Here is a 14,819-nt window from a genome sequence, read left to right on the forward strand (position 1 = left end):
GTCTCCAATTGACCAAAACCAAAGTTCGAAACATGCATTGGATCCTCTGCTCATGGTGGCTAAAGCCCAAATCTGTAGGTTCTGTGTGTTTCGTCCAGCAGCTCACGGTGGGTACTCATTTCTGTACACGCTGTGTCCAGCAGCTAGCAGCCATCCACTGAGCCGAGCCGCACGGTCTGACCCCATGTATGGCAGCTTGCAATTTAATACTACCGAACTGTTGCGTTTGTGCCAACGCAATAAAGCCCCAAGAGCAACATGGCGAAAAAAGGTTTCTGAGACCAACTGTTACCGGCGAGGAAATCTGTTACATGCACATCGTACAAACTACGAGGTCTACACATCATCAGAAAAAGCTGCTTGTGATGACTACCAGCATCTCCTCAATCGGACGGCGGGCCCCGCTGGCCTGCAAGGGACACGGGGCATGTGTCCGACCGACCGTGGCTCACACCCTTCACGCTGGCTGGCTGGCCGTGGCAGGTGCCGCTCGGATGTCCTTGAGCACCCCCACTACCTGCTGCATCGTCGGCCTCTTGTCCGGCGAGTGCGCCGTGCAGAGGTACCCCATCCGCAGGCACTCCACCATCTCCCGCTCCATCTCCGCCCCGACCACCTCAACGTGCACTCTTGGATCCACGATGTCCAACCCCTTCCCGTCACGGATGATCCCTCGCACCCAGCTCACTGAAGTCTCGTCCCACCTGGCCTGACCGGTCATGAGCTCCAGCACTAACACGCCGAAGCTGTATACATCGCCCTCAAACGTTGACTTGGTGTTAAGATGACCGAAGTCGGATATTCGAGGCTCTAGGTTGTCACCGAGGAGGATGTTGGTTGGCACCAAGTGGCCGTGCACGACGGCTCGTCCCGACCCGGCCCATCCCTGGTGCAAGAAGGCGAGCCCCCGGGCAATCCCTAGCGCGATGCGATGTCGGGTCGGCCAATCGGATATAGACCGCTTGTCCTCCGCCACCTCCCAGATGTCACCGCTGCTGGTGTTGTCCATGACTGGCTGCCCTGCTGGCAGCTCGTGTAGCCACCGGTGGAAGTCGCCTTTCTCCATGTACTCATACAGTAGGAGCTTCTCCTTACCTGCAATAAATGAGGAACTTCAAAATTCAAATCATGTACAAGGACCTTTACCTGTAGTACAGTATTTTAGCTGCAAGTTCATTTGCACACCTAATCTAACTGCTCCAACTATGCCCAGGTCAAGATTGCCTTTTTCAAGATGCATTGCATGGCTATAGTGTGTGGCTCGAGTATGAGACTAGTCTTCACTTCCACACTTACTTTGGCGGTTTCTACATTGGCAATAGCAATTCCACCAAGATTAGCTAGTTTTTTTTTTATCAAATTGTATATTTTATAAATGACCTGTAAATTTGTGAGTATGATTATATTTTAAGAAAACTAATTGATCCCAGATATTATTCGGAAAATAGTTATCTTTTTTTGACCGAAGGACAATAGTTATCTGCATATTAGACTTGAAAAAAGAATACTCTGCGGAGTTTGAGTTCCGTACATTGCTGGAACAGCAGCAAAGTATTCATACAAAATTTGCAATTTCTTGTCAAAATTAAATTGCGTTCACCTGCAATGCAGTAGCCAAGGAGTGGAAGAATGTTCGGGTGCCGGAGCCGCGCGAGCTCCCGGAACGCAGTGACGGCGGCCACCGGGTTGTCATCCTCCCCGAGCCCGGCCATGCCGCCCTCCACGACTCGCACGACGACGTGCAGGTCCCCGAGGAGCACGGCGCGGTACGCGGCTCCGCTGCGGCCGCCGCGCTCCGCAAGCTGCGATTCGCGCCCGAACCCGGACGTGGCCGCGGCCAGGTCGGCCAGCGTGAGCTCCATCAGCGGCCGCTCGAACAGCACCACCGGCGCTGCCGAGGCGCCCTTCGCCGCCGCGACCACGACAACCTCCTCGTCGCCCTTGTCGCCCCATTGCCCCTTCTTCTCCACATCGTTCTTGCCTCCATTTTTTCTGCACCTCAGCGCACCGCACGCCACGCACCCGGCCAAGCAGAGCAGCACGGCCAGGGACACAGCCCCGCATATTACCGCCACCGCCACGACGCTCAAATGCTTCCTTCTGTTGCTCCTCCTCATCGTTTTCCTTTCCGTCCTCCCTGAATCCTTCTTTCTACTTGTTCCATGAGGAGGCTGCGATGAACGTCGCGGTGGCGCTGTCGAGTTCTCCCAGAACACCAGCGACGCGTTCCCGGCGTGCAAGAACGCTGAGCGGCCGAACTTCTTGACGGCGCCGGAATCCACCACGCCGGAGAACTTGTTGTACGAGACATTCAGTAAACGTACCCCAGCGAGCGGCGGCAAGTCGCCCGGGAACCTCCCCTGCATCGCGTTCCCGGAGAGGTCGAGCCGTCTCACCCGCGTTAACCGCCGGAGCCCATGCGGCACCACCCGGATCCTGTTCCCAGACACGTCAAGCGTGCCGAGCCGCGCGAGCCCTTCCACCCCCTCAACGCCGGTGAAGCGGTTGCCGGATACGTTGAGGGACTCGAGCCGCGGGTTCTGCTCCATCCTGAGCTCGCCGCCGAGCTGGTTGCGGGAGACGTCCACGGCGCGGAGCGACTGCGCGCGCCAGAAGGCGCCGGGGATGGCACCCTGGAGCGCGTTCCCGGAGAGGTCGAGCGCGGCGAGCGCGGACAGGTTGGCGAGCGCCGCCCACGACACGGCGCCCGTGAGGTTCCGTGACGGCAGGCGCAGCTCCCGGACCGGCTGGCATGCCTTCACGCTCGGTGACCTGAAGTTGCGCACGTACCGGAACGCGGTGGCGACGATGGCTGCATCGTCGCGGCCGGCGCAAGAAGAGGACGAGGAGGAGACATAGGCCGGAGCAGAGGTGGCCAGGAGGAGTAGCACGAGCAGGAGCAGGAGTTGGTGGACGCGGAGTGGCATCGGGGAAGCGCGACGTGTTGAGCTGCACACCTTAGAGTGGAGGTTTGAACTGGGGCGGCATTGAAGGAGGGAACAGGGGAGCTGAGGAGTACGGACAGAAGAGGAATGGAACAGTGCAGCTGCGCTCCGCAGGGGAGGAAGGCTGAGATGGTTTAATAGTAGGTAGTGAGCATGGGCATTCGATACTTTTGTGTGCTTGAGACATGCAAGTGAGGAGTTGTTGGTTTCCGATTTGGGGAGGAGTGGGTGTACACAGGCTACAAGCCGGTTAAAAAATTCGATGAAAACCGCGAAATGCGGTCAAATCGGCGTGGTCCCGGTTTTGTAATGCAACCAAAATTCGTATTTAAATTAAAAAATCTAAATCAGATTTTAAAAAAATAAAAAATTCTATAAAAATACAAGTCTAAGACTATCTGTGAAAAAAGTTTTAAAGAAATATCGTTTGTATCAGGAAATATGTGCTCAAACAATAATGAATTAAAAAAAGGCTAAAAAGTTTAAAAGGTTGAAATAGGTTGTTTGCACTGCACAGCCCATTTAGCCCAACTGGATGAATAAACCGTGAGGAACTTATCCTCATTGCTATCGTTGGCTAGAACCCTACCCGAGCAACTTTCCCCGACCACCCGGCCATATCTGCCACCTACTTGAGCAAATCCGTGAGTGCAAGGGCAAAAATCGCTCTGTAGACGACGCTACTAACCGACCTAAACCGGTATTTGTGGTCTGAGATGCAAAAACTGAGTGTCTAAGGAGCCAACGCATTTCGAGGTAATCGCTCAGTTAGCTGCTAAAAGCGTCTGAGTTTTCATTATGCACTCGGTTATCAATGTGTTGTCCCGATATATGTTGTTTTGCAGTAATCGATGGTGGATAGAGATATAGTGTGGTAGCATGGAGTCAACTTGTATCCGGGGTTTAGGTGCAATTACTACAAGAAGAAAAAGAGAGACGGTGGTGCCACAAAGTTGAAAGAATATTTAACATAGCGCTTATCGAATGCTATAAGTTGCGATATGGTGACTCCATATGTATAATAACTTCAAAGTTGCGATATGGTGACTCCATATGTATAATAACTTCAAGTATGAGCTTGATAAGACAAAAGATAAGGAGAAGAAAAGGTCTGAGGAGAGGCTTCAAAGGCAAGAGGCAGCTTCCCATATAGATTTAACAAACGATAATGAGGAGATGCAAGAGGAATATATGCAGCATGTCATGGCTTAGTCTAGGGAGGAGGAAGAGTTCGAGAGAAGGGCAGGTGATTCCTACGATCAGGGAACTGGTAGTGGAAGTACCAGAGGAGGCAATGTTTTGAAGATGGTGCTTAGGAGGGCATGTGATGGTAAGTCTCCACCTGGTATGCATTGCATTGACATATCTAACTATTGCATATGCTATTTTCTAAATGTTAGATCACTTTATCTACTTGTAGCATATTGGTGGTCTGTGTTCGGTTCATCTACACATACAAACGAAGCTTGCCATGTGCCTAGTATCACAGCGCGCTTCATCTAATGGGTGTGAGAGGAACTGGAATACATTTGCATTTATCCATATGAAAGTTCACAGCTAGTTAAGCGATGATGATGATGGTCACAGAGACGTTGCTCTTCCACGCTCATCCTCTGTCGTTGTTCCCATGTAATTCACTAGTGAGAGTCAGTTTATGCATGCCACACAGGATCAGGACTATGATGCCCCATCCTCATAAAGGCATGTCATACCGGGGGCGGATACATAGTGTGCACATGGTGGCTATGATGGACTACAAGATAGTGCGAGTTCTTGCAACAACTAGGGCATGAAGAATAGTTCTGGATCGTATCCGTACCACTATTCAGTCCCCGATGCTCAGCCATAACCTCCTATTCAGTGGGTCTATGAGTAGCAAGATCTTATATTGCAAAGACAATGGTCAACCATTTCTGTATGGATAAGGCAAAGTTAGGTAGAGTTTAAAGCTAAGTTGCTATCTACACGATGGATAATGTTCATATCTACTGAGGAGTGCAATATGGCAAGCCAGGTTCATTTCATTAGAGGCTAGTGATACTGAAGGTGATGGTTATCATCTGGAACAAATTTCTAATTTTCTATACATAACAAAATATCTGATTACTTTTTTAAAATCTCGTAGGTTGCACATAATGTGGATGCAATGAAACTACAAATCATCACTTTTGGTAAGTGTGGATGGCAATATGCTAGTATAAAGTGAGCTTGTGTGCCATGTGATTGTGTTTTATGGTAATGTATGTATAATTCAATGTATTTGGTAATCGCTGTGTGGATGGTAGTATGCTAGTATAAAGTGAGCATGTGTGCCATGTGATTGTGTTTTATGGTAATGTATGTATAATTCAACATATTTGGTATATATATGGTGCTAGTAATCTAATGTATGGATATATTTGATGAGAAAATGGTAGATGATGATCATATTACTATTAATATATATTTCTATGCTTATCAATGTCTGAAATAGCAAATGTCATGCATTTTTTTTCACATTTCTACCATATTTTTTCTTATTTTTTAAAAATTCCTCACATTCCGATTTTACCAGCGAATTTCCACCAAATGCGGTTGAATATCGAGTAAATCAGTCAAATTATCGATGAAATTGATCGCATTTCGGGTGCTCATTTCGAGCGGATTTTGCCTCGGTCAATGGAGTTTGACCGCACAAATTCATTCGAATTTTTCGAATTTTGGGTTGTATTTCTCGATATTCGCCGGTACGACCACCCTCACATTTGGACCTGACCTTGCATTTGTGAACCTTGGCTACAGGTGGTTCCGGTTTTCCTACTTGTTTGGGGTTGTTCTTTTCCGCTTACCAGCATCACTAGTTCACTACTAAAATCTCCAAAATGCTGATAATACCATGATTGCTATCCAGTGGACAGGTTCACGCTCCATCCAATCCGGGGCTCGAGTGACCAAAAACCGTGGACTGTGCAACAGAAACTGTAGAGAGTGCTCGCAACTTTCCGACCTCTCCCTTTTTTTCACGCCTCCTAATCTTCACGTGCCTGAAATCTCCTTGGTGATTTCAAGCGACGTACCATTTGTGCCGATGAGGAGATGTTAAGGTTTGAGCTTCCAGCGGTATGTTTTTCTAGCTTATATTGATGCCGGTAAAGCAGGCTGGTCTGATAGAGAAAGCGGTGTAGGGGTGAGACAACGGGACGGTGGGGATGCCGCCGTATGCAGTAGTGAAGGATGACTAGTGGGCGATGTGGGGGCAGCAGGGGGTGGTGGCGAGCGGAGCCGGATTAGTACGACGACAGGTGACACCAATGGATCCAGTGGTGGGAGTGTCGCTAGAGATGGATGAAGGCCGGTGGGGCGGCTTTTAGTTTAGCAGAAGAAGAAAGAAGAAGGACTATAAGAAGAAGAAAGAAGAAGGACCATAAGATGGAAATCAGACAGACTAAATTCGTCGATTGAGATTTTGCCCAATTTCAAGTGTGTAACAAATAACAACGCTCTTTTTTTTTCTCTCCTTGTCCGTGTCCCCCTTTCTTACTTAGTTTTACCTCTTTTATATCATCTCTAATAAACTTCCCACTAGCAATGGCATCGTCTTTGTATTATACTCTCTTCGGTCATTAATACTTATCATTTTGATCAAGATTCCATCAAATTTTTAAAACTTTGACTGCCAATAGCTTCCCAAATATTTAGTTTTGAAACATAAAAATCACACGTGTAGATTTATTTTAAAAAATAATTTCATATTATTATATTTTTATTTGATATTATAACTATATTATAATAAAAAATAATAGTCACAGTTACACATAAAAATTAGAAAATATAAAAAACGGCTTGTATTTTTAACCGAAGAAAGTACTTCTTCCGCCATCATTGTCCGCGAGTTGCCAGAAACCTAAGTGCCGAGTGCATATACTGTGCGTCAATCATGATGTAACCCGCTCCGTCACTGGCCCCTACGCCACACCATCTGGGCCCACCAACTATCTGATCGTCCACCTAGCTATAACCGCATGGTGCCATATTCAAACTACGCTCATGATTGAAAAGGTTCAGCCATGCCACATCGAAGTAGTTATGAAATCGATAAATAAAAAATAAAGTTGGAACTTTGATTTTTCAAATTGATAGCTAAATTTTTAAGTTGAAAGTTACTTTGAGTGCGAGTTTCTTGAGAGGAAGATGGGGTGGGAGGGAAATGGATGTCGTTGTACAATTTAGCATTAGCCATTATAAATCACTATATACAAAATTATTAAAGAAGGCACGTCATTAGTATGAGCTTCTCAGTATTCATCACTAGTGTACTATTAGTGATGGGTTCTATGTAGATCCGTCACTAATGTGCGACCCGGATCGGAACCCACCAAGACCCATCATTAATGAGAGTTCATTAGTGACGACGAGCGAATGACTCATCATTAAAGATACTAGTGATGTGTCACATTAATATTTATCACTAATAATTCAGTCATTAATGGTGGGTATATGAGCCGCACGTCACTAAATGTAGCCTAGTCATGAGTGACGGGTCGTTATGACACCTATTGGAGCAAGAGTTCGTCTTGCCCTAGCAAGTACGGCGAGAGTTTTTTATAAGGAGTAGACTCAAGCTTGGAGATGAAGTTTAAGAGGAACGAACGCCACAAATGTATTGATGGTAGAAAAAATAGATCGATCTAGGGGGAGTATCACAACGTGACTCGGTGTTTTTTCACCTTTGTGTCTTTCTGCCCTCTCGCCTCTTCTAGCCCAAGCGACCATGTCACATATTTATAGAGCCGTGCGTAGCTTGACGTACAAATTATCATAATGTACAAATATCTGGGATCTGACCGAATTACTGAGCCTTATCCCAGATAACTACTTTCTACCCTACTTGGGAGATAAATATCCACCGTAGTAACTATCGTGGTACCTACCCCCTGAAGGGGGCGAGCTGGTCGGCAATTGCGGCTCGGCGCTGCACTTTCAGGGGTGTCAGGATAGCCTCCATTATGCTGGGGTGTCAAAGCAGCGTCCACTAGCCTAGCCATTTAATGCCGGTCACTTCCTTGCAGGCAAAGTATGACCGGTGCTCCCCTTCTGGTAGATCTTTCCTAAGGCCGGATGACTCACCCTGTAGCCTTCGGGAAGCCCGCCCGAGTAGCTGGAGACGGGGGCCTCAGGAGGCATGGCTCCAGGAGGTTAAGACTTCAGGAGGTAGGACTCTAGAAGGTCGGGGCTTCGGGAGGCCGAGGGTTCGGGAGATTGAGGTTTCGGGAGACCGGGCTTTGGGAGGCTGAGCCTTCGAGAGGCCGAGGCTTCGGGAGGCCAGGCTGGTTAAGACAAGGGGCCGTCGAGGTTTCTTAACAATGATCCCCAACAGCGCCGTACTGTCTGGGGTGTCAGGACAGCCTTAAATGTACTGGGGTGTCAGGATAGCACCACTTGCACCAGCATTGATCGCCAGCCACTTCACATCGGGTCAGTGGCAGGATGAGACATTTTCCCCCTGATATTATCTTTGGAGGCCTGCTGTATCTTAGGCTTTAGAGGTTGGGGAGGCCAAAGGCCTCGAAGGGGCTAGGCGTGGTTTCGAGTCATGGGAAGGCTTCGCAGGTACGAAGACGTGGCACAAAGGAGCCCGATGCCTTCGAAGGTCGGGTCTTTAGCTAAGGGTCCGGAGATCAAGGCTCCAGAGGGACCTAAATAGTAATATTCAACCATTATCCTCAAGCTGGTTTATTTTTTGTCAACAGTACCCCCTCATTCTCGGGCCCCGATGTTTCGGAGGGGGGAGAGGATGTCGAGGAAAACTAACTCCAGTATGGTATAGTATCAAGGATGCCTGATATCCATTCCCTGTCCTTAAGAAGTTTTTTCGTCAGGAACCATGGGCATCGATGGCGAGGCTCAAGGCTGATGGTGTACCGGCGGTGGCGATATGCTCCGGAGCCTATTGGAGCTGGCATGCGCGGCCTCGGGACCCCGGGCTAGAGGGGTGTCGATGGAGGTAGTGCACTCCAGGGTCCGTGCCGAGGCTGATATAGGCTATCCGAATTTCTTTGGTAATGGTTCTTCTTGCCTTTTGAGGTCGCCATAGTAGAGATTATGTGTAGGATCGGGGGACCCCACGCATTTGCCTGGCAGGATGAGGAGTGATACTGCCGCGTTCTGACTGGACAATGCGGGGGATCATTTAGGGTCTTGTGCCCACGCCCCTGTCACGCGCCGAAAGGAGTCTTGGTTATAAATGTGATGGGATGTCCGTGTGATAAAATGAGGCGTTCGTTGTGGAACGCTACCACGTGTTGGCAGAATGACCAGGGTATGACCACGGTCCCCTCCGACATTCAATGTGGGGCACCGCTGCGTTGGTTCCGCTTCATCTCCCGAGCTTACGTGGCTGCTTGGCCTGGGTATAAGCTAGGGTCACCCGGCTGGATTCTCCACAACCCTACAAGTGAGCAGTTAACCTTGACTTGAGTATGGCGTCGTCTTCCTCCTTATCCTCTTTGGAGATGTCAATGATCTCGACAGCTTCTTCGGGAGCCAGACCGTTTCGAACGTCGGCAGAGGCGCCAGTGGCCATGCTACTTCCATCACTACAGGGGAGGCAGCTGCCTGCTGCTCTGGCCCGACCCTTGGCTCAGGAGGCGTCACGTCCCCAAATCCTTAATCACGCAATTAAGCATAATCATGCTTTTTAAGCATTATGTTTAATATTGCATAATTATAATTCAGAATATTAGTACAATTCGTATGAAATCATTTGGATGAGGGAAAAAAATCCGGGACCACAACGGTTACCCAGCTCCACAAGCATCTTGAGTAAGTCTCTTAGGCTTTCCATGGCAAGAATTTATGGTTTGGTTGATCGATTTCAAGTTTCAGCAAAGTTCATGAGTTTTTGAGGTTTTGGACCAAAATGAGGATTTAGATGAGTTTTGAGCTAGGAATTGAGTTACTAGGTTGATGAATGAATTCTAGACTCCATAATCCATCCCAAACAAGTTCCTCTTTAGTTTGGAAATGATCACATTTTGATTTGGCAATCTTTTCCCCAAATCAGGAGAGTTCTGGGAAGTGCGAAGTATCTGCATAAAAGTGCGGAGGGTCCGCACTTTCTGGAAAAATGGCATTTTGAATTGTTTTCAAGATTTTCTTAGGTTTAAGCTGCAAAGTTAGTCTAGAACCTTTGGTATAGTATATGCGCATGTGTATGTAGCATAGATTCAAGTTTGGAGTTTAATCGATCGACGAATCATCGAAAAACACATTTTTAGCCAAGTCCGGAGTGTCCGGACAAAAGTCCGGAGGGTCCGCACATGTTCGGAGTATCCGGAGAAAAGTCCGAATAGTCCGGAGTTTGCCTGAGTTGCGCAAATGTCCGGATGTTCCACAGAATTTTGTGGATAGTCTGCATATGTCCGGAGGTTCCGGAGATTTCTCTGGAGGTTCCGCACTTTCAGTAACTTTTCAAATTGGTTTGAGTCCTAATTTTGTTCCAGCTCGTATGTTTGCACTTTTATCATGTTTTGCACATCCTATGGCATGCATTGTTGCATTTCATCTATACTCATGGCATTGCACATGTTATTCTTTTTAGAGAATGCCGATCCAATGATCCCGACGAGTGAGGGCAATCCGAAGGCACCCCACCTTTGTGAGCCAGTGCGTCAAGGCAAGCAACTAAGCATATTGATCCCTCTTGTGTAATTGGATAAGTCTAAAATTGATGAAATATACTTATGTATGTATGCATGTTAGTGAGTCAGTGTCAGGTACCAATGAGTAGAACCTATGCCGATTGCATTCTTCTACTTTGAATACTTGTGTATTTACATTCCTTGTAGCCTTGAGGTGTTGTCAATGTCTAGGTATCAGTTCGACTTATATGCTTAGCCATGCTTAGGTCATTCGGTAGAAGTCAAACGACGACGCATCCTGTTGTTCGCGAGCATAGGACCTCCTTATGGTTACATACACTTGTTGAGGTTGAGATGGTTGTATAAGTGGTGAGAATGAGACGAGGTGTGCACGGTGCTAGGATGGTGTTTTGTCCTGCCCGGATGTGGAGTTCCCCTGGGTAGGTCGATAGAGGAAAACCAAACACCGTAGGCCGCTTGCATTGTCTAAGGCCGATCGGCGGGGTAGTTAACTTTAGCACTTACCTTACTCACCACATGCCGATCTAATGGTAAGGCGAGTCGAATACCTTTGCAGCTATGGCTTTATGGGGCTTGAACATCGACGGTGTGAGCGGATGGGCTTGTAAGTGGTACTAGTTTGCTCCGGGAGTAGTTCTAGTACCGCCGCGCCGAGCGATGCATGCCGCACATGGTTGGGGCTGGTTGGGAAAGGTTGACACGGGTACCCCCCTTATGTGCACTTTAGCGGGTGGCACAAGCTGTATGGTTCCCGAGTCGTGTGGGTCCAGGAGTATCCCCTGCTGGGTGTATAAACAGTTTGAACTGCGGCGCTCTTAGTTATGAGCATGCTATTGTTTCATTTGCACCCTGTTGGAGGATGAACTCTTCAAGCGGGGATCCTAAGGGATCCCCTTTGAGATTCGGCCAGAGGGATGATTCTGAATCTATCTCGTACGTGGATTCAATGCGAGTATGTGAGATGTAGGCGGGACCGATGATCGTCTACTAGTGGGAGTAAATGCTCTAGGGATTTTAGATAGGTTCGGGCCGCATGGAGCGTAATACCCAACTCCTATGTGTATGCTATTAATGCTCTGGGAATGCCTCTCTCTGGATTTCTTACGATACAAGGTTTTTTTGTCTAGGTCTAGAGCTTCAGTCTTCAAGTGCCAACCTCTAACTGTGTGCTAGAGCTTCTTCTTCTTCGGTTTGTTCTGGCGTGTTAAGACTTCAGCTTGTTCGACCTCCTCTTCTCTAGAGTGCACCCCCCTTTTTATCTTGTCCGGGGAGGCTTGGCGTGCCCAGAAAGGAGGGCACGAGTTCCCATGAGCCACAAATGGAAAGCAACCATCATGAGGCTGCAGTTTGATGTTACAGGAGGTTGAAAATAGGCCCTTGGCCGGTCCTGTCGCCCATTACGCCTCCTTTTAGCGGGTGCAGCAGGGGGGCCCACCGGGCAGCTGCCGAGCAACCCCGCATACCCGCCCGGTCAGAGCAGGTCTGACACAACAGGGGGCAGGCGATATGCCTCGAGCCTAGCGACGCCATCTCCCAGCCGCACAGGGTGACGTGCGATAGGACTTGTCGCATTAAATGCCCCCACGCCTTCCTGCCAGGCGGTGGTAGGAACTGACGTACTCAGTACGACAGGCGTGGGGGGGGAGTGGTTGGAAGCGACAGGCCACGCTCCCTCTTAAATGCAGCATTGAGCCTCTCACCAATTGACACCTCACCGTTGAGCCCTTGTGGGGTCCACCGGCAAGGGGCTTCTCAGGTCCTTGGGGAACTCTGGGTGCTCAGGGACCAATCTTCGTGGCCCCGAGCGCCCTCTCCCGGAACTGACTCTTCTTGGATCCTCGGGGAACTCAGGTACTCGGGGGCCACTGTTCGTGGCCCCGAGCGCCCTCTCCCAGAACTGTGTCTTCTCGGGTACTCGGGGAACTACGGGTACTCGGGGACCACTGTTTATGGCCGCGAGCACCCCTGCCGGAACTGGGTCTTCTTGGGTCCTAGGGAACTACGGGTACTCGGGGACCACTGTTCATGGCCTCGAGCACCCCTCTCGGAACTGGGTCTTCTCGGGCCTCGGGGAGATAGTCCCCGAGGGAAGGCACCACGTGGCATTCTGCTATCCTGGCCTCGGGACTCGGGGACCCCTAGTTCCCATGTCACTGACAGCAGCCCCCGAGCCCATCGGCAGGCGATGGCCCAGAGACTGCGGATGGGGCCCTATTTCATTGAGGCTGATCACAGCATCGGTGCCACGTGGCTTGTCGTCAGGTGCCAAACCCTTGCGGTCTTTGCAGTCTTTTTGGCCCGGGCTCTTGGTAAGGCCCAGGCGGGAAACCAAAAGGACCCGCGCCCTTCCTAATTATGAGGGGAGTGATAACGAGGTGGGAGGCGCGCGTGGCAACCGCGCGGATCGAGGGTGGTGCGCCTGGCAACCGCGCGGATCGAGGGAGATACGCCTTGCAAATTGCACTGAGGAATGTGCCGTTTGAATTCCCCATGATATAAAAAGGAGAGGGGCAACGAACCGTTACCCCCCACACCATCTTCGCGGTTGCCATCCTCTGCCTTCATCTTCCTTGTGCACCGGGAGCTCTCTCTTCAGCCCGCGGCGCACCTTGCTCTTAGCCTCTTTCAGCACACTCCCCACCCCCAAAAAATGCCGAGGGCAGGAAGCGGCTGTCGGGACGCGTCAAGCTCTAACAACGTTCTGCCGAGGTCCCGCCTCATGAATGAGGGGGCAGAGAAGGTCCGCAAGTTGATGGTCCCCGCTGGCTAGCGGGAGACGTCGGTGGTGACGCTGGCCAACTTTCCACCCTCAACGCGCATGCCCGGGCAGATCGTAATCTTTGTCTCTCGTCGCTGCCGGCCTGGAGCCGCCATTCTTGACATTCCTTCTGCAAGTGCTGGACACGTTCGGCGTCCAGCTGGCCCACCTGAGTCCGAACTCAGTGGTGATCCTAGCGATCTTCGCCCACTTCTACAAGATGTTCGTGGGAGTGCCATCGTCGGTCGCGCTCTTCCGGCACTTCTTCATCCTTCAAGTTGTCGGCTGCTGCAACTTCCGCCTGCGGGAGGGACTCGGTGACGTCTACATACCGCAGGTGTTGCGCGGCAAATGGGATGACTGGCACCGGAACTGGGTCTACATCGACATCAGTCCCCATGACCGCCTCTCGGTGCCCCAAACGCCGGCGGAGCCCACAGGCCAATCTGGGAGGTGGCCCCTGTGGAGGATGAGCGCATGCACCCGGTGCTGAACCGCAATGATGACCTGTGCCGGGCGGGGCTTACCTCGCTCATGGTGGTCAATGATTACCTGCGCCACCGTCTGGCCCCTCTGCGAGAGCGCGCCTGCCTTGCCTGGATGTACACCGGTCCGAGAGACTTGACGAGGACCTGCATCGGCGAAGAGGGGGACCTCGATGAGGGGGCCCTGGCGACCCTGCTAAAAGTGGTGACCAGCGTCAACGACCTTGCCCAGGCGATCCTGCCACGCGAGGAGTTGGCGCTTTGCGTAGACCCGGACCGAGCGGCTCTGCAAGTGTCAATGCCGGCCTTCGACGCCCAGGGGCTGGTTGACCATACGGGGCGCCGAGACCCCGGGACTATACACATCCCCGGGGTGGATGACATCGGAGGGCGGGGTGCCGCCACCGAAGACAGCAGGCCGTCGACCTGAGGCGACAAGGGGAAGCGTCCCCGGGCGTACGTCCCTTAGCCATCCTCATCCTCGTCGCTGTCACCCCCGCGACAACGGCCGACGGCAGGCGGCGCGACGGCGGGCAGCCGAGGCGGCCAGTCTTCGGGAGCGGACTCCAAGGCGGAGACTGGATCTAGGGTGTGGCAACCCGGGGCCAGAGCCCGACAGGCGGTGCAACGACTAGCGGCTGGACCGACCAGCCTTCGGAGGCAGGCTCCGGGGCGGCCGCTGGGGCCGGCCCACGACGACCCGAGGGCCAGAGCCCTCCCCTGAAAAAGAGGAGGGCAGAGCCCGGGCCTGAGCCGAAGCCTCAGAGCCCCAATTTCCGGATCCCGGAGTCCCGATGGTGGTACCGCGGGCCCAAAACCACGTAAGCTCCGTTTCTGTCTTGAGCACATTTTGCCCGGATTTTGGCTAGTTGCTAACCTGTTTTCATTTTAGGCCACCCAAGGACTCTGCAGGAGGCCAGAAGCCCCCAGAGTAGCTGAGGCCAGCCCCTGTCCCTAGGCCAAGCACAGCGGTGGACCCTGAGCTGAGGGC

At 51.0% G+C, this 14,819-nt stretch overlaps 1 protein-coding gene across 1 annotated transcript; it reads right to left on the reverse strand.

Annotated features, from left to right (window-relative positions):
• Positions 1–259: 259 nt before the first annotated feature.
• On the reverse strand, positions 260–3,137 carry LOC133930316 (calmodulin-binding receptor kinase CaMRLK-like). Its single transcript, XM_062376950.1, has 2 exons — positions 1,601–3,137; positions 260–1,095 (listed from the first exon to the last, which is right to left on the reverse strand). The coding sequence occupies exons 1-2, from the start codon at positions 2,925–2,927 to the stop codon at positions 458–460; spliced, it is 1,965 nt and encodes a 654-aa protein (XP_062232934.1). The 5' UTR covers positions 2,928–3,137; the 3' UTR covers positions 260–457.
• Positions 3,138–14,819: the final 11,682 nt, after the last annotated feature.

This window comes from Phragmites australis, chromosome 10 (assembly GCF_958298935.1).
Source record: "Phragmites australis chromosome 10, lpPhrAust1.1, whole genome shotgun sequence".
NCBI classification, from domain to species: Eukaryota; Viridiplantae; Streptophyta; class Magnoliopsida; order Poales; family Poaceae; genus Phragmites; species Phragmites australis.